The sequence below is a fragment of the Kogia breviceps genome, chromosome 1 (assembly GCF_026419965.1).
Source record: "Kogia breviceps isolate mKogBre1 chromosome 1, mKogBre1 haplotype 1, whole genome shotgun sequence".
In the NCBI taxonomy this organism is placed as follows: Eukaryota; Metazoa; Chordata; class Mammalia; order Artiodactyla; family Physeteridae; genus Kogia; species Kogia breviceps.
In genome coordinates, this window is record NC_081310.1 from 72318848 (window position 1) to 72342591 (window position 23744).

Sequence of the window (23744 nt, forward strand, 5' to 3'; positions counted from 1 at the left end):
TTTTAAAGGATGAAAAATATTCCATTGTATGCATATACCACGTTTTCTTTATCCATTCATCTGTCAATGGACACTTGGCATGTTTCCATCTATTGGCTATTGTGAATCATGTATTCCCATGTTCATCAGAGCTCATTCTTTTAAAGGGCCAGAGATACACAGGCAGTAGACCTCTTCACGTGACACGATGTTAAAGGTAACCTGGGTCTTCCTTCTGATTTTAAAAAATATATAAATTTATTTATTTATTTATTTTGGGCTGCATTGGGTCTTCGTTGCTGCACGTGGGCTTTCTCTAGTTGTGGCGAGCAGGGGTTACTCTTTGTTGCGGTGTGCGGGCTTCTCATTGCAGTGGCTTCTCTTGTTGCAGAGCACGGGCTCTAGGTGTGCGTGGGCTTCAGTAGTTATGTCACGTGAGCTCAGTAGTTGTGGCTCGCAGGCTCTAGAGCGCAGGCTCAGTAGTTGTGGTGCACGGGCTTAGTTGCTCCGCGGCAGGTGGGATCTTCCTGGAACAGGGCTCAAACCCGTGTCCCCTGCATTGGCGGGCGGATTCTTAACCACTGCGCCACCAGGGAAGTCTGGTGGTCTGCTCTGACCGGCCTGTAGACCGGCCTCAGGACTCAAGGTTCATTGAGGTGGTGTTTTAAAGAGGCTGCTATTATGTTGAGATGCTCCCCATCAAGACATGGGACCTAGTCGCCCCTGAAATCTGAGCTCTGTGACTCCTTCAGCCAGCTGAGTGCATGGGAATGATATCTGGGACTCCTGAGGCTAGGTCATAAAAGGCCAGGCCCTTGTGCCTGCTCTTCCTGGAATCCTGGCTCTCTGGTGGCCCCTGGGTCTTGGAAGGAAGCCACCACCGTGCCGCATAAAGGGCCATGTGGGGTCTTCCGTCCCCCAGTGCTGCAGCCCCCCAGTGCAGGCATCAGGCCTACGAACAGAGTCAGTGTTGCATGTGCCTCCCCCAGGCCCAGCTCTCCCAGCAACCCTCCAGCCACCTGAGCCTTTCCAGTGGAGGCTACAGACGTGGCAGGGCAGGGAAGAGCCATGCCTATGGGTTGTGTGAGCATAATGGCATGATGGTTGTTTTATGCCACTACGTTTGTGGTGGTTTGTTGTGCATCCCAGGCCCCCCTGGCCTCACTTCCCCACACCCCAATCAAATCTACAGAGCCAGGCTGCGGAAAAGGCTCCTTTCACATTGCTTTAAACTCTGCAGAAAGAGGGAGACTTCAAGGCAGGCAGCACTGAGTTGCTCCTGCTTGGAACAAAGCCTCCTATGACTTCCTACCGCCTGTCCCTCCTCTGCCTCCTTGACCTCTTCTCCTCAGAGCTGCCCGGCCCCACACGTCCCCACTGGAACCCCCCTCCCCAAACGCAATGCGCTGCAGTCCCACCTCAGGGCCTTCGAGTGCTCTGTTCCCCCGCCTGGAGCGCTCCTCCCCGACATGCTACACCCCTCCCTCTCCCTCACTCCCTTAGGCCTTTACCCTGAGCCACTTCCTCAGTAAGACCTTCGTGGTCACACTCTCTAAAAGTGCAAACCCTGCACCCCAGCTTGCACCCCTACTTTATTCCTCATTTTTCTCCCTCACTTTCACCATCTAAATGCTTATATGTTACTTATTTATGCTGTAGATTGTCTGTGTCTCCACTAGAATGTGAGTTCATTGCGGGAGGGGAGGGGGTAGAATACATCCCAGGGCCCCGGAGAGCGCCTGGCACAGGGAAATAGGCAGTCGATAAATATTCACTGAATAAATAAATGAATACTATGTAACAAAGTGTTGGTTTTGCTATTATCCTTAGAAACGAACTGAATATGTGCCTGTCACAATAAATATTTGTTAAAAGAGGAAGTGGAGGGCTTCCCTGGTGGCGCAGCGGTTGGGAGTCCGCCTGCCGATGCAGGGGACGCGGGTTCGTGCCCCGGCCCGGGAAGAAGATCCCACATGCCACGGAGCGGCTGGGCCCGTGAGCCGCGGCCGCTGAGCCTGCGCGTCCGGAGCCTGTGCTCCGCAACGGGAGAGGCCACAGCAGTGAGAGGCCCGCGTACCGCAAAAAAAAAAAAAAAAAAAAAAAGAGTAAGTGGAAAGCACGAAGAATGGAGGGCCCTTAGAAAGTAGTGTGAATGTCATCTTGTCCCCAGCCTCCGTGTCCAGCGTCACTGCCCACTTCTCTCTTCTGCCACACAGGAGCACCCCTTCCCCTCGCACTGAAGCTTGTCTGCATCTGTGCTTCCCTCCTGCCGGGCCCTCAGCCTGGGATGTCCTTCACTGACCGCTTTATGAACTTGTATCCTGTTAGTCTTTTAAGGGTCAGCTCAGGCTCAACCTCTCCCAGCTGGAGCCTCTTTGCTCTCCCATGAATTCCACCTGAGCATGTCTGTGGCACTTCTCATGGGTACCGGGGTCCCTGGATGCCTGTCTCACCTCCCTCATGAGTCTGAGGTCCCTGGGAGGACAGGGGCTGCACGTGCCTTGCTTATCTTTGTAGCCACACCACCCCTGCTCACAGGTGGCCTCGGATACAGATGGGGAATCAGGAGTTTGGGACCTTGGAGGAAGGATGGGGTAGGAGAAGAGGTAGGGAGAAGCCCATGCTCAGATTCTGAGACCTACTATAGTAGTGGCAGAACTAACGAACACACCCCTACTACAGTAGTGGCAGAAAGAACGCAGATCTTGGATAAAAGAATCTGGGTCATCTCCTGGCTAAGTCTCCACAGAAATTCATTTAACTTCCTCAAGCTTTGGTTTCTTCACCTACAAAAATGCTTATACTGCAAGGATATTGTGTGGGTGAAAGAACATGGTTTTTTTAGGGGGGGACATGTGAACAAAAACACTACACAAATAGTTTGTATGCAAAGGTTAAGCGTTCTAACCACCTCCTGTGCAATTGGCAAGGGTGCAGTTCAGGTTGTGACCAGAGGGCGGCAGCAGCAGCAGCAGCAGCAGGCGGAAGCTTTGCCCCATGGTCCTTTGAAATAAAGCAGTCCCGGGAGCTGCTGGATTGCCCTGTGGTGATCGGTGATCTTTTTCTTTTCTGCCCAGCTCACCTAACTCGGAAGAGATTGCCCTCTCTCCTGCAGTGGGATCTGGCTGTGCCTGCACTAAGCCCAGAAACATCCCTTTGATGATTTTCCCATAAGTTCTTTATTTCCCCAATAAGTTTTTGATGGCCACTCTCACCGTCACGTGTAAGTTTTTCATCGGTGACGTTACCTAGCTCTCACCACAACCTTCTGAGCTAAACTGAGCCAGCAGAATTGCTGCCCCTCTCCTACCTCGCCATCCCAGACTCGATGAAACTGAGGCTCACAGAAGGACTTTTGAGGAGCACACAGCTAGCAAGTGGGAAAAGTTAGAACTCACTTTAAACCTGGGTCTTTCAGCTCGAATTCCAGCATACCACCACTTCTTTAACCTTCTCTATTCAGTTGTTCACGCAACCGGCATTTACTGCGTTCTTGCTGTTTGTGGGAGAGTTACATGGACTTGCAGCCACCGTGGACCCTTCTCAGGGCCTAGGCCAGCTGGTGTCTCCATCCTGGTCTTCTCAGGTGCTGACCCTCAGTCTCTTTTCCCCTACTCTGCAGTCAGCACTGCCTTCTTGTGCCCTGGGCTCGTGCCCCCAAGCCTAGCAGCTGAGAAGCGCTCTGTTTCACTGCTTCTATCACAAACTCACATGTCCTGCTGGCGTTCTAGCTCAGCAACCCTGAGAAATAAATACGGGGAAGAAGGCTGCAAAAATAAAAAGCAGAGAAAAGCAATATGTGCCCTAAGAAATCGTATTGTTTCCTAGCTCTTGTTCGTCTTATTCCCCAGCTTTCTTGCTGGAAAGTATTCCAAAACCCTGAGAGCCTCCAGCTTTCCTGGCTTATTTCTGAAGGCAAAGCTTCTCAAGTTTGTCCCCTCCCCTTATTCTCTTAAGTAGACCCCTTTATCAGGTACATAGTGGCAAGCAGGAAAGCTGATGTTTGTCGAGGATCTCCTCAGGACCAGGCACTGCCCTAGACACTGGACACACATCACTTCATCTGACTCACAATAAGCTTGAGGATAAAGTCTTTGTCCTCTTTCACAAACGTGGAAACTGAGGCTCACAGGCAGGAACTGCATGCCTAGATCTGTATAACTGGTATGCGTGGGCCAGCTCTGTTTGGCACAAATCTCTTTTCTCCGTAATCACGTGATTATACGACTAGTGACATACATACACATAGTATATCCCTTCGCTCAGAGGCATTTACGGCCCCCCCAGCACCCCCCCACACCCGGGGGACTTCCAGGCTGAATGACTCTCACTTCAGGTATCCAGACTTCACACAGGAACTGTCTCTGTGGGTTGATTCTCTCCTGCCTGCTGTGTGGGTGGGAAAGACCAAAGGAAAAGAAAACTCAGTTCTTGCCTCAGAGGAGATAATACCTGGCAGAGGACTTGGTGCTCAGAGATGGAGGTCTCCCTGCGTGGAATATGCATCAGCGGCTGACTGCACGAGGCTGCCTTTGGGAGAAGACCCACTCGCTGCCTGGCAGTGAAAATGGCTGCGGACTGATGCCGATTCTGACGTGACCACCCAGATACACAGCTCAGTTTTTAGTATAAAATGCAACCTGGGGCTTCCCTGGTGGCGCAGTGGTTGAGAGTCCGCCTGCCGATGCAGGGGACGCGGGTTCGTGCCCCGGTCCGGGAGGATCCCACGTGCCGCGGAGCGGCTGGGCCCGTGAGCCATGTCCGCTGCGCCTGCGCGTCCTGAGCCTGTGCTCCGCAACGGGAGACGCCACAACAGTGAGAGGCCCGCGTACCGCAAAAAAAATAAAAAATAAAAAATAAAATGCAATCTGCTTACCTCCTTTTTCATGTTTCTCACCTGAGCTTGCGGGAAGGTATAACGAGGGCACAAGCAGAGGTACCAAGGAGAGGAGATGGATGTTAAGTAGGAAGGTGAGGCTGAACTTAGTGATTCCTAAGTTGAGGGAGCACACGAGGGGTGGGAGGCAAAGATGACCCTGAGGTCTCAGTAGGAAACAGACAGGGTCCCAGAAGCTGGGCATTAGGCCCAAGCTAATGACTTGGACAAGGGGGACAGACACACCCCAGAACCTCCCTGAGTTCAAGACCCTCAGCTGAAATGCAGAGAGGAGACCAGATTGCTTCCTGAATTTCCTGCTGCTCTAAGATCTGACAGTTCAGGACATTTGGTTGGACGTGAACTGCTGCAGCGTGAACACAACCTGATTCTCTCTCGAGCACATTGATACAACTTGAGGGAGGCAGGAGTGAGGACCAAAGGCATATCAGTAGTCAGGGATAGGAATTGGTCCTAGAGCGAGATCTCTGGAAACATCTTCTTCCGCCCCCTCCTCCTCTGCTTCTTACTCCCTTCCTTCTTAGACTCTTTCCCCAGGAGTATTAGTTTGGGTAAGAAGAGTCGATGAAGACAGAACAAGAGACATCCCCTAGAGGGCAGTGAGGATGGAGAGGGAAAATTTGGAATGAGTCATCAGTGGATTTTCCCCGGAAGCTCACTTACAGGAGGGCAGGAACTGCACCCACCCTCAGTACTGGGAGGTTTTACCTAAGTGGGAGGCCCACTTAGAATTAAAAAGAAATCAATTGAAAAGCAATATATATTCAATTCGGAAATGTTAGAATAGCAGCAACAACCAAGGACAACAGAACAATAGCCATTATCCCAGGTGCAGAGACCAACACCCTGGTGGACATCCTTCCAAAAGACACACACCCAGCACACACTTTTTGAGAAACAAAAATGGGATTACATTGTTTATCATGACCTTTTTTTCCATATTCAGTTTTTGTCCATATCATGATTTGTTTAACAAATTTCCTCCTTTCAAATATCTAAATCATCTGCAATTTTGACTTATAAAAAATGCTACAAGATATAAACTTTTACCCAAGTCTTGTAAGTCTTGCATTATTTCCTTAAGATAAAATCATTCCTGTGGACTTGCTAGGTCAAAATATGAATATTTTTGATGCTTCTGATTCACACTGACAAACTGTCCACCAGAAACTCTACACCTGTTGGCGTTTCTACTGTCCATATTCAAGAATGTCTGTTTTTACCATCATTAACACTGTATAGTTTAATTTTTTTTAAAAAGATGAAAAATGAATCTCTTTTAACATTTACATTGCTTTATTAATAAATTGAATTTTCATAGGCTTATTCCGTTGTATTTCGTTTTTTGTGAATTGTCCCTTTGACAACCTTAACCAAATTTAATATCAATGTGTTTTTTCTACATTTTCTTTCTACATTTACATAAAAAATTTAATTTTAAGGATATTAATCTTTGTTATATACCTTGCAAATAATTTGCCCCTTTCAGTACTTTGTCTTTTAATGTTTTTTAGGGCTTTTTATGTACAGAATTTTTAAATTTTACATTGATTTATCGATCCCTTTCTTTTTCAGTTTCTGCCCTTGAAGTCCAGCTCATTCATCATTCAGAATTAAGAAAGATGTGAGAGGAGCAGGATTAACGTTTTAAAAAGAACAGAAAGCTGCTCTCCACTTGCTCCATGAGAGCCTAGGAAAACTATCAGAAAAGCTGAAGCAGGTAACACCATGGCCATCACCACATCGTCTGGACCAGCCCTTGAGAGGCTGGAGTTGGCAGCTGGCCAGTGAGTTAGCCACTTACAAGCAAGGAAGCTAGATGATAATTGCTTCTCAGGATCTGCATATACTTTTGAGAAAACATGTGTCTTAAGCACCCTCTATCAAAAAAACTTTTTATTACAAAATTAATGTATTCATTATCAAAATTTCTAACTTCACAGAAGTTGATAAAGTAAAAAGTAAAAGTTTCCTTTCTTCTGCTTCCAAATTTTAGTCTTGAGAGCGGAAACACTGTTAAAAGTTTGTCATGAGTCCTTACAGACTTTTTCCTATGCATACGCTATTACATGTGATATAATATAATAATGATATAATATAATATATTCTTACTTTTAGGGCTACTTCATTCTATTTTAACTGTTATTCAATATTTCATAGTATGAATATACCATACTTTTAGTTGTTTGAAAATTTTTATTACAAAAAAACACTATAACAAACATCCTTGAACAGGATTTTTGCACATTTATGTAAGTATTTGTGAAGGATAGATTTCTCACATTAAAATTACTAGGTAAAAAATATATATATTTTAAAGTTTAGTGAAAATTTCCAAATTCCACCCCATGGGAAGTATGGCTTTATATACTCCCTTTAATATTATATGAAGGTGCCTGTTTCTCCCTACATTCGTGCCAATAAAGTAAATGACTATCTTTTCTAACTTTGTCAGTCTGAGTGTGAAAATGGTGTTTTATGGCTATTATATATATATATGTAACATCAGATGGCTTCTCATACATTTATTGATATTTTTTTCTATAAAGTATTTCTTCTATAAACTGCTAATTTATATCTTTTACTCATTTTATAAACTGAATTTTTTTTAAAGAAGATGTTGGGGGTAGGAGTTTATTAATTAATTTATTTATTTTTTCTGTGTTGGGTCTTCGTTTCTGTGCGAAGGCTTTCTCTAGTTGTGGCAAGCAGGGGCCACTCTTCATCGCAGTGCGCGGGCCTCTCACCGTCGCGGCCTCTCTTGTTGCGGAGCACAGGCTCCAGACGCGCAGGCTCAGTAGTTGTGGCTCACGGGCCTAGTTGCTCTGCGGCATGTGGGATCCTCCCAGACCAGGACTCGAACCCGTGTCCCCTGCATTAGCAGGCAGATTCTCAACGACTGTGCCACCAGGGAAGCCCCATTTGTCTTTTTGATTGATAGGAATAATTTATATACTTTGGATATTAATAATTTTTCATATATATTGCAAAATTTTCTGTCATGTCTTTTCATTTTGTTCATCATCTCTTTGCCTATACTTCAGTATTACATTTTTACATAGTTGTGTCCATCTTTTCTTTATTAATACTTTTGGAACCTAGAGTATATGTAGGTAGGCCTTCCATACTCAAAGGCATGAAAATATCCTTCTATACTGTTTTTTTGTAGCACTGTGTAATACTTTTAACATTTAAAAATGTAATCCAACTGCGTTCTATTTTTGTGGATGATGTGAATTAGGGATTTGCCACACAATCATGAGGTAAATATCCCATTCAGACTTCCTTTTGCCCAGTGGTTGAGATCCATTGTTTTGACTTAAGTTCATTTCCTGGGCAGCTTTCTGAGACGGGACATCCATAGTTGCACCTAAAGTTGAAACAGAAAACAAGCACAATTTTTAAGATTTTTTGCTCACTCTATCCTAAAAAATCATAAGGCTAGAATTTTACCTTGGAAATCTGTAACTGGGTGTTCCTCTCTCTATAGCTGGGTCTCTCTGTGCCTCTTTTTCTGGTTGTGTCTATCAGTGCATCTCTGTTTCTCTCCCTGTCTCACACATTTCTCTCCTCTTTCTTTCTCCTGGTCCTCTAGCACTTCTCTTTTTTCTCCTTATCTCTTCCTTTCCTTAACCATCTTAAATGTTTCTTGGATGATTTGTTCTGGTTGTTTAATAGCATTTCATAGTCTCAATGCATTTTTGTTTGTTTTGGAACAATTTTTTATTTACCTATCTGTGAATTTCAATATAGTTATAGTTATAAAATGTATGCGAAACATAAGATTTGGAGATTTCAAGCATTTACAGCTGAGACTCAATTTATATTTGTTTATTTTTATCACATAAACAGTCTTAGAACATTTAAAATGCTTTTTGAGAAAGAGAAAAAAATCCACTTTCATAATTATTTAGTATGTATACATTTTCCAGTATTTGTAATCATGGAATAAATGATTGTATTCTGCTCGCTATTCACTTGTAAACATTTACCTATATTTCTATGTGGTCCTGTTAGGGACATTACAGCAGAACGGATAGAAGATGGGCCGTATGGTTGAATTTGGCTCCTTGTTAACTAAAGGGTGATCCTGAGTGATATATTTAGTCTCTTAGTTCCTTTTCTCTTCGACGAATAATAAACCCCACCCAAGGTTGTTGTGAGGATTAAAATGTTATAAGAAGACACACACTCATAAATATACCTGCTTTGGCAGAGGAGCACATCAGCCAGGTTTTGTATGTGTGTGTGTGTGTGTGTGTCTTCTATGTCACTGTAAAGAAGCAAAAAGGAGAGGCACGTGGTTAAGCTCTCAGGGGGTGGATTCCACTTGTGTTATTTCAGTTCCTCTTTAAAGAAGAGCTCAGAATCACAAGAAGGAAACTAACCCCAAAGATGAGCCTCACATGTAAAATCTTAGCCAGCTTCCTTCTGATTTTCACTGTTTCCACCAAAGGTAAGTTGGTGCATGGGTCTCCACTGTCACCATTAGAAGCTTCTCTGGCAAACCTGAAGTGAGTGCAAGAGTCAGAGAAGTCACAGCCCAGCTCTCCTTGGCAGTGAGCTACCTCAGTAACTTTCTTGCTTTTTGTAGGTAAGGTCTCTGAAAATACAAAAGTCATCTGGGGTTGCCTAGATCATGACATCAACCTGGACATTCCTGGTTTTCAAATGAATGATGGGATAGCAGATACACGATGGGACAAAAACCAAATCAAGATTGCACAATTAAGACAAGGCAAGCCACCTTACCAGATAACGGACACATATGTGATTTTTAAAAATGGAACTCTGAAAATTAAAGCTCTGAAGAGAAATGATAGCGATGTCTACACAGTATCTGTATATGATTCGAATGGAAAAAACATATTGGAGAAAGCATTTGATTTGAAGATTCAAGGTAAGTCTTTTTTAAAAAAAATTTTTATTTATTTATTTATTTATTTATGTTTGGCTGTGTTGGGTCTTCGTTGCTGCAGGCGGGCTTTCTCTAGTTGCGGCGAGCAGGGGCTACTCTTCGTTGCGGTGCGCGGGCTTCTCATTGTGGTGGCTCCTCTTGCTGCAGAGCACAGGCTCTAGGCACGCGGGCTTCAGTAGTGCGGCGTGCGGGCTCAGTAGCTGTGGCTCGCGGGCTCTAGAGCACAGGCTCAGCAGTTGTGGCACACGGGCTTAGTTGCTCTGTGGCATGTGGGATCTTCCCAGGCCAGGGGTCGAACGCGTGTCCCCTGCCTTGGCAGGTGGATTCTCAACCACTGCACCACCGGGGAAGCCCCAAGGTTAAGTCTTTGTCCCCTAAATTCCTCCATCTCAGTATGGGTGCTATTTAGCAAGTTGAGGAATAGAATTTATGAAATGTCCCCAGCCCTGACCTTGGCCTTGGGGGAGCCCTAAAGGAAATTGAATGCATCCCTCCTGCCTCGGTGCAGGCTCCAGTCCTGTGGGAGAGATGGAATCCACAGCTAATAGACCCTCATGTCTACATACCTCAAACTCTCTCTTCAGAGGCTATGGGGATGCAGGGTTGAGTGAAGGATCTGGATTAAGATCCTGCGTTAATCAAGAGGAGGGGAACAGGTGGGCAGAAGAAAAAGGTGGCCGTTCCAGGTGGATGATGAAGGACAAGCTAGGTATGAGACTGGGAAGGGGAGGCTGACTGGAGGGCAGTGGGTCTTCCATCCAGAGAGACAATTTCAAGCCAGGATGTCCTGAAGGAGTAATTGTAGGCAGAAAAGGGCTGGAAATGATGAATTTAAGGATGAACAGCCCTTGTTTCTAATCAGCTCAACATCAGCATGATCAAAGGTGGAAGATGATTTTTGCTGATATCTGTAGAAAATACACAAGGTGTGGCTTTGTATGTCTATGCGTGTACTGGGAGGGCAGTAGTAGCTATTGAAGATAGAAGCTTGAAGCCTAGCTAGGAAGCTGCTGCTTTAATCCAAGTGAAGTAGGGAGGGGCCGGTCGGTGACACTCAATTCAGGTTTCACATTGGAATCAGCTGAGGTGCTATTAAAGTTACCAGTGCTAAGTCCCATCCCGGACCAATTTAATCAGAGTTTCTTGGTGCAGGGCCTGGGCATCGTAGGTGCTAAAGTCCCCAGGTGATTTTAATGAGCAGCCAAAGCTGATAACTAGTGGCCTAGACTAAAGGGTGCCTATAAAATGCCTAAAGAACGATTACATTGGGGGTCATGTGTGGAGAAAAGATGAACAAAGTAGCTGGAGTTTGCGAGAGAGGGAAGAGAAAGTACAGTAGAATGGAAGTGACAATGAGGTAGCAAGTCCAGGGGTCACTTGGCTGGGTGTGGATAAAAGTGAGAAGAGGAAGCTGTGCTTAGCTTGGAGAGGAAGACAGGAACCTCAGCATGAGCGCAAGCCAGAGATTCAGTGAGCAAATAAGCATTTCTGTGCTTTGCACAGGAAACGCTGCCAAAGGAAGGGCCCCCTCCTCCTACCTAGAGTCACCATCCAGCCCTGTTCTTGAGCACTCGGACCTGGTAGCAGCCCCCCTCCAACAGTCACAGACACTGTCAACTCCTCTGCAAATGACAACTTTCCATACCTAGACCTGCACCAGAACGGAGAGCACATTCCAGAAATGGGACGAGACAGAATGGAGCCAGAAGGGACCTCTGCTTGTGGGCTCTGGGAACCACAGATGTCATGACTCCTGCTAGCATGGGCTTGAGTGTCCTGTTTTGAACTTGAGCTTCACATTCGTGTTTCCTTTAGTGCTGCAGTGGTAATAATGGCTACCAGTGAGATGTCACGTGCTTTGCTACATGATCTTATTTAAGGTTCCCAACAATCCTGAGAGGTAGCTGTTATTATCCCTTTACTATCTATAAGGAAACAGAAGTGGCTTGACAGGAGCAAAGTCAGGATCCAAACCCAAGGCTAGTTTTAGCAAGGATGGTGACATTCCCCCACCCACCACCCCAAACAGCTTTATTGTGGTATAATTCACATACCATAAAATTCACCCATTTCAAATGTATAATTCCATGGCTTGTAGTATATTTACAGAGTTGTACAACCATTACCGCAGTCAATTTTAGAATGCTTTCATGACCTAAAAAATAAACCTTCACTCCTTTGCCAAAAGACACAGATCTTCCCATGACACAACAACCATCTCATTGTGTGTGTATGTGTGTGTGTGTGTGTGTGTGTGTGTGTGTGAATGTCACACAGCATGTCAATTTGTGGGTCCAGTCACCATTTCCTGCCACATGACCTTGGGCAAATTCTCTGTGTGCTCTGAGTCTGATTTTCATAATAATAACTCTATTGGCTATTCAGTGGGACAAGGCTTCAGAGAGACGACTAAGCATAGGTGCCTTGGGCACCTGGGACACAATACCCGCTTCCTCAGTGCTTGTACTCTCCCCATCTCTTTGTTCCTCCATGCTTCTCAGTCTCCAACCTTGGTACCCACATCTCCTTAAGGAGGGGGCTGCTGCTGCCAGCTGAGGAACCAGTGGAAGGCCCCTGAAAAGCAGATATTAGTGGAGAAGGAGTTTGTCCTAGCAACCTGGAATCAAAGAGCCTCATCTGTGAGACGTGCCCCACGGGATCCAACCATGCCTCTTGTATGAAACTATCTTACAGAGAGGATGTATGCAAAGATATGACTTCGAGAGGCTGCTCGTCTCTGGGTGGTTCATATCAGTGAAATACTGGAAAGGATTTTTTTTTTTTTTGCGGTATGCGGGCCTCTCACTGTTGTGGCCTCTCCCGTTGCGGAGCACAGGCTCTGGACGCGCAGGCTCAGCGGCCATGGCTCACGGGCCCAGCCGCTCCGCGGCATGTGGGGTCTTCCCGGACCGGGGCACGAACCCGTGTCCCCTGCATCGGCAGGCGGACTCTCAACCACTGCACCACCAGGGAAGCCCTGGAAAGGATCTTAAAGTCCCCAGCAGTTAGGAACTTATTAATTAAATAAAGAATAGATCATTTAAAAAGATGATGAAAGTGTATATTTATTGGTGTTCCTAAAAGAATTTTGTAATAGATCATTAAAGGAAAACAGGCAGACTAAAAAAAAAAATCTATGATCCAGTTTTAGTTTTTAGAACACTATTTATGTGTGGTATGCATGGCATAGAAAACATTTGTTAAAGGGATGCATCGAAACATTACTAATTATTGACTCTGGGTAGTAGAATTGCAAGTGGTTTTTAATCTTCTTGAAACTTTTTTGGTATTTTATCAATTTTTACAGTGATGTGATTTACTGTTATAAATAAAAAAAGAATATTTCCATTTTGAAAACACAAGCAAACTCCTTAACTCAACCCCTAGAGAATGCACTAACCCTGTCTTGTTGTATGGTGATGTTTTTCCATCTCTTTATTCTGGGTCACACCGAATCCCTGGATGGGAAAAGAACCCTTAATTTCTGCCTGCTTATATTTTGGGACAGAAATGAAATTTGGTGAGAAAGTTCATGGGGAAGATATTATTGTCTGGGAGGGAGGAAATCATAAAAAAAAAAAAAGCTATCCATCTGCATAATGAATGGAAGGATGCTGAGGGAGGAAAGTGTCAAGTCTGAGGAAAGAGAGGGAAGGATGAGGAAAAGGGCAGAAGTTGGTCACACGGCTCGCAAGCGGTGGAGTAGGATTTGGACCCGGCCCAACTGACGCCAAGGCCAGGGCTTTTTCTTTCATGACGCAGCCTTCGAATATTATCATGTCAGAAAAGGAGAGGCAGGGCGTATATGATTATGATTATAACAACTACCACCAATGTTGTCAGTACCTGTCAGTGTGTCAGGGCTTTGTCACATGTCATCCCTGCTGTGACAGGTGGGGAATGTCTTTCTTATCCTTCTCTTGTGGATGAGGTCCAGTGAGGTCCAGCAGCTCTGGGAAGCTGAAGGCGCTCTCTCCCTCCAGAGCTTGAACTGCACACCTGGCCCCCCACTCCCAGGACCTGCTGCTTCATTTGTGACCAAGGCCCCAGGCTACACATGTACCAGTCCTCCAGGGACAAGTTCCCAGCTGCTATTAAAGCATTGCCCCCACCCCCCTATCCCTCACAGGCTCCTGAGCTTATGGGGATCAGGATGTGGTAAACCTCTTACCAGTGCTACTGAACTTGGATTTGGAAGGGTGAGCTCCTCTCCTGATTTGCCATTTATTAGTGGGTGCTCTTGGACTGTCCATTTAACCTCTCAGAGCCTTGGGCACTTCATCTGTAAACAAGAAGAAAAACATCCGCCTCTCTGTTTGTTAGGATGAAATGATATCATATATGTGAAAACATTTTAAGGTATAAAACAACATATAAGCATGTGATATGATGTATTTTTTACTGATATAATGTATCTTTAAATATCAGAAATAAATTTGTTCTGTATAAATAAAATGAAATAGAAATGATGTTTGAAAATTGCTAGGGGTCTTTGAAATTTTTTCTGGTCCCAAACTAACTCAATTTCCCCTCTATAAGTAGGTATGTCTTTCACAATCAGTAAATGGTCTAATATGAATTGGATCTTTCTTTTCTTTTCAGAGATGGTTTCAAAACCTGTAATTTCCTGGAGTTGTACCAACAGAACCCTGATCTGCGAGGTAGCAAAAGGAAGTGACCCTAAATTAAAACTGTTTTTAAATGAGACCTGTATCAAAGAAAGTCACGAGAAGGTCATCACACACAAGTGGAACAGCAAATGGACTGCGTCATTCAACTGCATTGCAAGTAACAATGTGGGGGCCCAAACGAGCACGGTGACCATCAGCTGTTCAGGTGCGTGGTGGGCACTGGTCAGACACCCCAAGTTCACTTCACAAACACAGCCTTTGAGGCCCTCAGCAGAGGACCGCTCCAGGGCCTGGGTGCTTGGGCTGGGAGGCATCCTTGGCTCAGGATGAGGACTGAAAACATACCTCTTTTCCCCAGAAATCTTCAAGGGAAGTCTTAGAGGAGAGAGGAGGTAGTGCTCTATGGTTACCCATCTTGGGAGTCTTCTCACAGAGCATGGTATAACCTCAGGCAATGAAAAAGATTCTCTCCTAGGAGAAGGAATTGCCGAGTTGAAGAGATAAAAGGAGCTGTAATGGTGATCTCACAAAGACCGCCACTTCCCAGGGAGGCAAGCTGACTTGCCCACGATCCCTCAACTATCAGTGACCATGATTGTGGCTCCTAGGGCAATAATGGAGAAGGGAGATTCCTTTCTGGAGGGGAGATGGCTGGCACCTCCTATCAGGGGCAGGTGCAGAAGGGCTGTAGAAACCCAGGGAGTTGGAGGCTTGGGGGGAGGAAGAGCTCGAGGCCCGGGAGGGCCATGAACACTGGTGGGCAATGCTCTTACTGCCTCAGAGCAGAAAGACCAGCACCAGAAAGTTCTGAAACTTCAAGAGTCTAAGTTTTTCCTTGGACTGCTGGCTTCGTGTGACCCCTAGAAGTAATTTTTTAAATAAATTTATTTATTTTATTTATTTATTTTTGGCTGTGTTGGGTCTTCGTTGCTGCGTGCGGGCCTTCTCTAGTTGCGTCGAGCAGGGGCTACTCTTTGCTGCAGTGCGTGGGCTTCTCATTGCGGTGGCTTCTCTTGTTGCGGAGCACAGGTTCTAGGTGCGCGGGCTTCAGCAGTTGCGGCACACAGGCTCAGCAGTTGCAGCACACAGGCTCAGCAGTTGTGGCTCGCGGGCTCTAGAGCACAGGCTCCGTAGTTGTGGTACACGGGCCCAGTTGCTCCGCGGCATGTGGGATCTTCCCGGATCAGGGATCGAACCCGTGTCCCCTGCATTGGCAGGCGGATTCTTAACCACTGCGCCACCAGGGAAGCCCCTAGAAGTAATTTTTGAAAGGTGGCCTGCTCTGGGAGCCAGGGGTGTTGACTTCTAGTTTGGGTCTGTCCAAATATATAGGGATGACCTGGACAGAGTTCCTTCCCCTTTCTGGGCTTCAGCCTCCTGGTCCACAAAGAAGATGAGCCCTGTGATCCCTAAGAGCCTACTCATCTGATATTCTGGGATTATGTCTCCACTGCTCTCTAGTCAACCGCCTGATAGGAAACTGAGCACAAAAGATAGTTATTTGGCCAGAGGCCCAGAGTTTCTATAGTGAGTGTGGCTGGTCAGTGACCCTAGGAAGCAGCCCTGAGCTGGTGTGAAGTCAGAAGTGAGACTTTTTAATATACATTTTGAATTAGTTATCAGTTGCTGCATGATAAACAGCCCCATATTTAGTGGCTTAAAACACAAGCAGTTATTATCTCACAGTTTCTGTGGGACGTGAATCTGGGAGTGACTTAACTGGATGTTTCTGGCTCAGAGTCTTTCATGAAACTATAATCAAGACACAGGCAGGGGCTGCAGTCGTGTCAGTCAGGTGCAAGCACTACTGGGGGAGCATCCAGGTGCAAGTTCACTCACGGGGGCGGCATTGGGCTGCCTCACAATATGGCAGCTACTTCCCTCAGAGCAGCCTAAGAAAGAGCAACAACAAGTGCCCAAGACAAAAGCCATGGTCTTTTTGTACTTGATCTCAGGAGTGACAGCTGTCCCATCACTGCTGTGGTATTCTGTTCATTAGGAGCCTTTCAGTAAGTCCAGCCCACATTTAATCAGAAGGGGTCTCACACCTGGGAATACCAGGAGGCAGGGCTCAACAGGGACCATCCTAGGGTCTACCAGTCACACGCTCAGGCCAGCGTCACTTCACCTCCTGTGAAGTCTATGTCTGCCCACCAGCCGTCCCTCCGGGCCCCCTACTACCAAGGCACAGTGAGTGAAGTTGCCCCTCCTCGACTTCACAAGCTCTTATCCCCTTTTAGGAGGCTCTTGATTAGAGTGGCCAGATTTAGCAAATTAAAAGACACAGTATAGGGTTTCCCTGGTGGCGCAGTGGTTGAGAGTCCGCCTGCTGATGCAGTGGATGCGGGTTGGTGCCCTGGTCTGGGAAGATCCCACATGCCGCGGAGCGGCTAGGTCCGTGAGCCATGACTGCTGAGCCTGCGCGTCCGGAGCCTGTGCTCCGCAACGGGAGAGGCCACAACAGTGAGAGGCCCGCGTACCACCAAAAAAAAAAAAAAAGAGACAGTATAAATGTGTTCCAAGTGTTGCGTGGGACATACTTATACTAAAAACTATTCGTTGTTTATTTCAGATTTAACTGGGCATCCGGTGTTTTATCTGGCAGCCCTACTCCACGCTTATTTTAACTAGATCCCACCAGTATAAAAATGTGCGTGCATGAGGGATGCGGAGAGGAAAGAAGGGCTTTGGGGGAGGCTGAGGTTTGAAGACTGGAGCATTCCTGTCCCTTACTCTGTGTTACAGAGTGGGAGTCAGTCTGGGAAAGGGCCACTAGAGAGCCCAGATGGGGGCATGCTCGCCCTGCCTGAGGACTCTGAGAAGACAAGCTAGTGGCTGCATGGTTTAGCCCCTGCTCCCCAACTGGTCCTAGGCCCATGCCACCGCCCCCCTCACCCAGGTCAGACCCTGGGAAGTCTTTGGCTCAGCCCAAGGTGGACTCCAATAGCCCTGGCCCTTCCTCCAAGCAGGCAGAGCCTAAAGGATCCCCCCTAACTTTCCCGGCCCAGTTTCACAGCAGGTTAGGATTATGCCTGCTTTTCTAATGGAAGCCCCTTCATCCACAGAGCATAGAGAGGCTGTGTAACTGGCAGGCAAAGAATGGGTCAGAGAGAAACTTAGGAAAGAAAGCAAGGATTAACAAACCACCGCAGTCTGAAAACCTGATTAGTTTCATTTCTGAGCCTCTGGCTTGCTCCTGGGGACCATCCTGGGCTTCATGAACAATAGTATCTTCCCAGGAATGTTTGGCTAAAGAAGGGTTTCCTTGTGATGCTGGGCTGAGCTCCATTTGTTCTCCAGATGTACTAGTCCCCTGAACCCTGCCCCAGCTGCCGCCTCTGTGACTGCTGTTGACTCACAAAAGGGCAGATGGCCTAGCTTCCCTCCCGGGAAATAGCTCCCAGAAGCACCGGTGCACAGAACTGTAGTCAGAGCAGACCCTCATCTTTGTGTGTAGTTTTATAGTTTACAAAGCACTTTCACATCCGTTATCTGATTGACTTCCAGCAGCCGCCTGTGATATAAGGTCCTTATCTCCATTTTGTAAAGACAGGAACAGGCTCAGAGAGGTGGAGTAACTTATCAAAGGTCACACAGCCCTTGCCTAGAAGAGCCTACACTCAAACCCATTTCTCTTAACATAGTCGTTGTTATCCTCATTGCATGACAGCAGCTGAAGGTCTGTGAGCTGAAGATCAAGTCCGCTGCTGCTGCTAACTCACTGTGTGTTTGGGTTTCTCCCACAGGCCAGGGAAAATCTGGGACGGGGTGCTGCCTCTGAGGTCAGGGAACAGGGCTGGACACGTGAAACATGTATCCTGTCTTTAGAAATTTTCTGGTCGAGAGGGTGAGAAAAAATCCTGTCGTGGGAGGGCAGCCAGAGATGAAGCTGGAAAAACAGCGCAGAAACATGGAGACCAGGGGCTGCTTAAAGGAACCACTCAGGAATGGATACGGTGTGGCCTCAGGCAACTCATCCTCCCTCTCTGGGCCTTGTCTGTGAAACTAGAGATTACCCTAGGTTTTCTCTAAACTCTTTCTCAGATCTAAACTTCTGTGACATTCTCCTTGATAGGGGACAGTGCTTGATACATGAAGAATCAATCAGGCATTTGTGGTTCAGGAGAGCAGTTCTCCAAGGAGCGTTCTGAGAGGGCTTATCCTGGACCCTGCACCCGCTCAGGTATTGACCCAGTTCACCAGCCTCCATGAGCTTGGCTTCCCTGAGGTTGAAAAGTCCCACCAAGCTCTTTTATCTGAAAGATAGGAGGCAGGAGTCCTCAAGTCCTTGGCCAGAGCAACGAAATGGCCCCTCTTCCCGGGATGCTCCCATCCATCCCACGTCTGTTCCTCTTGCAGAGAAAGGTCTGGATATCTATCTCGTCATCGGCATTTGCGGAGGAGGCACCATCTTCCTTGTCTTCGTGGCACTACTCGTTTTCTACATTAGCAAGAGGAAAAAACAGAGGAGTAGGAGAAATGGTAAGCTCCCTCTCTTCCGTCCCACTGCAGGCCTGGGTGAAATCCCCGTGGAAACAACTCATGGGTCTGGCACTTAGAGTCTGGAAAGAAAATAATGGAGATGGGTAGTTTCAGAATGTCAGAGCTGTAACCGGCAGTTACAGTTTGTTCCATTTTGTGGTTAGCTTGATTTTTGAAAAACAAATTCTCCGTGGTAACAATGTGGGAAGCTTTGAGAAGCTCCATCCAGGCCGGCCTCACTGGAATCCACCACCTGAGGCTGACTGGGTATAAAGCTGTGTGGAGGGCTTCCCTGGTGGCACAGTGGTTGAGAATCTGCCTACATATGCAGGGGACACGGGTTCGAGCCCCGGTCCGGGAAGATCCCACATGCCGCGGAGCGGCTGGGCCCGTGAGCCATGGCCGCTGAGCCTGCACGTCCAGAGCCTGTGCTCCGCAACGGGAGAGGCCACAACAGTGAGAGGCCCGCGTACCAAAAAAAAAAAAAAAAAAAAAAAAAATCTGTGTGGACATATGTTGAATGAGCCACATATATCTATGTGGGTAGCAAGATAAGCTTTGAAACACCATTTCTATGAACAAACATCTTGTCTTCTCCTGAGGGTGTGGCCAAGGTGGGTTCAAGACCAAGCTCTTAGGAACACAGGTAAAATTTCAGGACATGAGGGGCTCACAGGAACACACTTGTTCTAAAACTGGATGTTCATATCCTCTTTCCAATTCACTGTTCCAAGGGGAGGGGTTAGGGCTGTAAGTGCTTCTTCCTTGAATCCGGCCTGTCTGACAACTCACCTAGAATGAAAAAGTTATGCTCATAAGCGAGGAGCTGGGTCAAGGAGCGTCCAGGCCACTCAAAGCAGTGTGGGTGAATTACAGCAGAACTGGGTGGAAGGCAGATCTAACGGAGAGACCCATCCAAAGGCAGGGAGTGACTAGTGTCCTCTCTGACTACTCAGATCCTATTACAAGGGCTCTAACCCTGAGGCGCTCTAGGGCATGATCCCTGGGATGACTCAGAGGCAGGGCTGGGGTCTGAGTGCCCTCTCTGCTCCCTGGAGACACAGGCACAAAGCCATCCCCCACGGGGCTCTCCCTCTATCTTTCTGGTGGGCATTTCTGTCTCCGCTACCCGCCCAAGGCCTGGAATCTCTAGAGGGTAGAGGTGACTTCTGCTTCCTCATTGTATCCCCTAGAGCAGCTAGCATGACATCTTGTACACAGGAGGGGCACTCAATAAATAGTTACATTGATCTTGCTTGTATCTTGCCAAGAAAGCTCTTCAGAGGTTTTATTGTTGCAGATGAGGAGCTGGAGATAAGAGGGAAGAGAGTGACCCCTGAGGAAAGGGACTGGAAGCCTCACCAAATTCCAGGCTCAACTCCTCAAAATCCAGCCATGTCCCAAGCTCCTCCAATACCTGGTCATCGTTCCCAAGCACCCGCTCATCGTCCCAGGCCTCCTGGCCCCCGTGTCCAGCACCAGCAGAAGAAGAGGCCTCCTCCTACCCTGGGCAAACAAGTTCAACCGCAAAAAGGCCCTCCCCTCCCCAAGCCTCGAGTTCAAACGAAACCTCCCTGTGAGGCCGAAGAAAACTCATAACTGTCTCCTGATGCAGCTGTCCTCTTCCTCTAACTAAAAGAGATTAAAAACCGTCCTTTCCCATAAAAAGCACTGTGGAATTTCTCCACTCCAGGTGTGCATACCTACATTTCCATCAAGTGTGCTCTACAAGCAGACCATGATCACCTCCCCAGCCCAGGAGCCACAGCCATCTCTGTACCTTCCAACTCAGCCATGTGGTCTGACGTCTGGAGTCTCTGGCCTCCTCACAGATCTCCACCTCAGCAGCAAGGGAAAAACAATAAAGGTGCACACATTAGGATGATGGGTGACCGAGCTCAGAATCCTAGAGCTCTCCTACCCTCCCTCTCAGAGCACGTGCAGGTGTCAGATGTCAAGCAGTCGCTGTGGCCATGTCTTGCTGCAAGCAGCTTCCTGCTTGAGAGACCCTTGGTTTTCTTAGGTGGACACTTGCTCACCGTATCGGGAGTACAAGTGAAACAAAAACCTTGACTTGACCCCAGCGTCTACTCGTTGTAGAAAGGAGCCCAGCAACCAGCTGCTGAATGAGAAAGAGGCTAATGGGTGGGGTGTGACAGCAGGACCAAATTTGACCATCCCAATTCAACTGGGCCACCTTAATCCCCACCAGAACAACCAGAATCCACTCCCCAGGTCTCAGCTGCAAAGCCGGACCCACAGCCTATTGGTAGATTTATACAATGAATTGAAATCTCTGTGCACAAACTTCAACAAGAGACACCAGAGAACATAGTCTCATTTGAGGTTTCACTTCCTTGACTCTTCAGACATGGTCACCATGATCTGTAGAACCATCCTTGACAAGAGGGGAATCCATGAATACTGAAGGTGCCCTGAGCCTACCAGACAACATGTAAAAGGGCCGGCTAAGAGACAACTTGCCTGAAGCAAATCCCAAGTCTTAAGGGACCATTATTAAAAGTTCAGGCCCCACCCCCAGCTAGCAGTCATGCTAGCTGTACTTTGAGGGAAGTGGGAGAGAAAAAACAGTTTACAGTTAAGGTTCTAAGACAATAGGTGGTGAGAAGACACCTGCTTTGAAATGTTGGTACCATGTTGTTTGTGGTCCCATCCGCCCACCTTCTCCCAGCTTCTTAGACTTGCTAAACCTTGTCAGGCCCTGGCAGGAAGCTCTGAGGTCTAAACCACAAAGTCTATGTACATTCAGGACTTCCTGTGAGAGCTCACGGAGGGTTGAACTGCTCTTTTCTCTGAACCTGAGCGTCCATTGTTTTAGCACCCAGAGTTAATTATTAAGAATAATGATGGGGCTTCCCTGGTGGTGCAGTGGTTGAGAGTCTGCCTGCCGATGCACGGGACACGGGTTTGTGCCCTGGTCTGGGAAGATCCCACGTGCCCCGGAGCGGCTGGGCCCGTGAGCCATGGCCGCTGAGCCTGCGCGTCCGGAGCCTGTGCTCTGCAGTGGGAGAGGCCACAACAGTGAGAGGCCCGCGTACCGCAAAAAAAACCAAAAACAAACAAACAAAAAAAACGAATAATGATGAATGGAATAGCTTCCTGAAATTCAAACATGAAATCCAGTCAAGTAACTGTCATCACAAGATCAACTTAGGAAGAGAAATGAAGGTCTTGGCACTGCCCCCTTTCTCCTTCCTCATTGCAGTCCTGAGCTATTCCATCGGCCATCCTGCCAGAATGGCTCCTATCCCATTCCCTTCCTGAAGCCCTCCCTGGCCTTGCCAGCCCGTGCTGTGCCTTTCTCCTGAAATCTCGTGGCATTATATATCATACAGAACATGTATTGCCTCTAACTATTCAATCCTTCATCATTTACTCATTCACCAAACATTTATTGAACGTCTACTACATACCAGGCTCTGTGCTAGGTACTAGGAACACAGAGGTGTACATGGAATCTTTGCTTTCAAGGTGCTCACTGTCTAGTTGGGGGAGGGGTAGAGTAATTACAGGATAAATGTTAGCCGTGTGATAAGTATAGGTCAGAGGCCAATACAGGAGCCCAGAGGAAGGACTTGGAATCTGGATTGAGTGGTGCCACTGGGGTGACACAGAAGGCTTCCTGGAGGAGGTGGCATTTGAACTGAGTTGTAATAGATCAGTAGAACTGGTGAAGCAGAGGTGCAGAATTATGCCGACTACCCGTTTATATAAATATGTCATTCCTTTTCAACTACTATGTTTCATCAATTTGAAGATACCATTGAGTTTTGACTGGCACCATTATTTACATACCATAAGAAAGAAAAAACACCCTCAATCACACTGTAACAAATGCTAAGATACAATCAATTTTAGGCCCAACCCCATTCCTGAGGTGTTAACATGTGAAAAAAAAGTGTATTTTAGAAGCAACGAAATGCATGTTTAATAAGCCTCTTGAGGATGTTGACCATTTCTCAGCATTGCCCGTATCACTTTACTGAAAATTTCACTAGCCAGTTGACTCAATGGGTGAGTACAGTCTTGATGAAAGGAAGGGAAGCGAACATCTGTGGCATCTACTTACAGGAGATACACTCCCTGGCCTGCTGGAATCTCCACCATGAGGCGGAAAAGACAGGCCTCGCTCAAGATTTGTGCTGCAGTCACCCCTGCTGAGGTTGTGTGATCTCCCACTGAGCCTGTCCCAGAGTGTGGACTTTCTGAGAAGTGGTCAGGCCAGCTGCAGAATAGCTTGTTGAGTTTGTGAGAAAAAAAAAAAATTGATGATTCAGTAGCTTAGGTTGGGGCCCGAGGCTCTGTTATTTTTAACAATAACAATTTTGAGGGGTTTTCAAGTGAGGAACCACAGGTCTGGTGGTCCAATACTGGTCCTCCAATTATTAATCATCAGTGACTTGTCAAACGTGAGGACTTTATAGATGATACAGCATTGTAAGAAAAACAGCGACAGTCCAGTTAAACAATCCTCTACGGGTAATGTCCACTACAATGAATTCATCCTGGTTGGAAGGTATATTTAGGTAATTTGAGACACTGGAACACCCTAGAGTGTCACATGAAGATGGAAAATTCGGTCTTTTTGTTATCCTCCCTGCTCTCCCTAAAAGCAGTCTGATCCTAGCAACTGGGTCAGGCTAGCTCCAAGGGGAACTTGGCTGCAGACTAGCAATTTCATCTCAATCTTCCTTCTGCAGTCTCTAGGGTGAGCTCGCCTGGGCTGGCTGGACTGCAGCCACACGTTTCCTCAAGCTCACCCACGTGTTCCCCACCGCAGGACCATTGCACGTGCTGACCCCACTACCCACACTCC

At 47.0% G+C, this 23744-nt stretch overlaps 1 protein-coding gene across 1 annotated transcript; it reads left to right on the forward strand.

Moving 5' to 3' along the window:
• The first annotated feature begins 9253 nt into the window (after positions 1-9253).
• Positions 9254-22263, forward strand: CD2 (CD2 molecule). Its single transcript, XM_059059728.2, has 5 exons — positions 9254-9332; positions 9471-9776; positions 14397-14630; positions 18785-18907; positions 20208-22263. Exons 1-5 carry the CDS (start codon positions 9272-9274, stop codon positions 20504-20506), a joined length of 1023 nt encoding a protein of 340 aa, XP_058915711.1. The 5' UTR covers positions 9254-9271; the 3' UTR covers positions 20507-22263.
• Positions 22264-23744: the final 1481 nt, after the last annotated feature.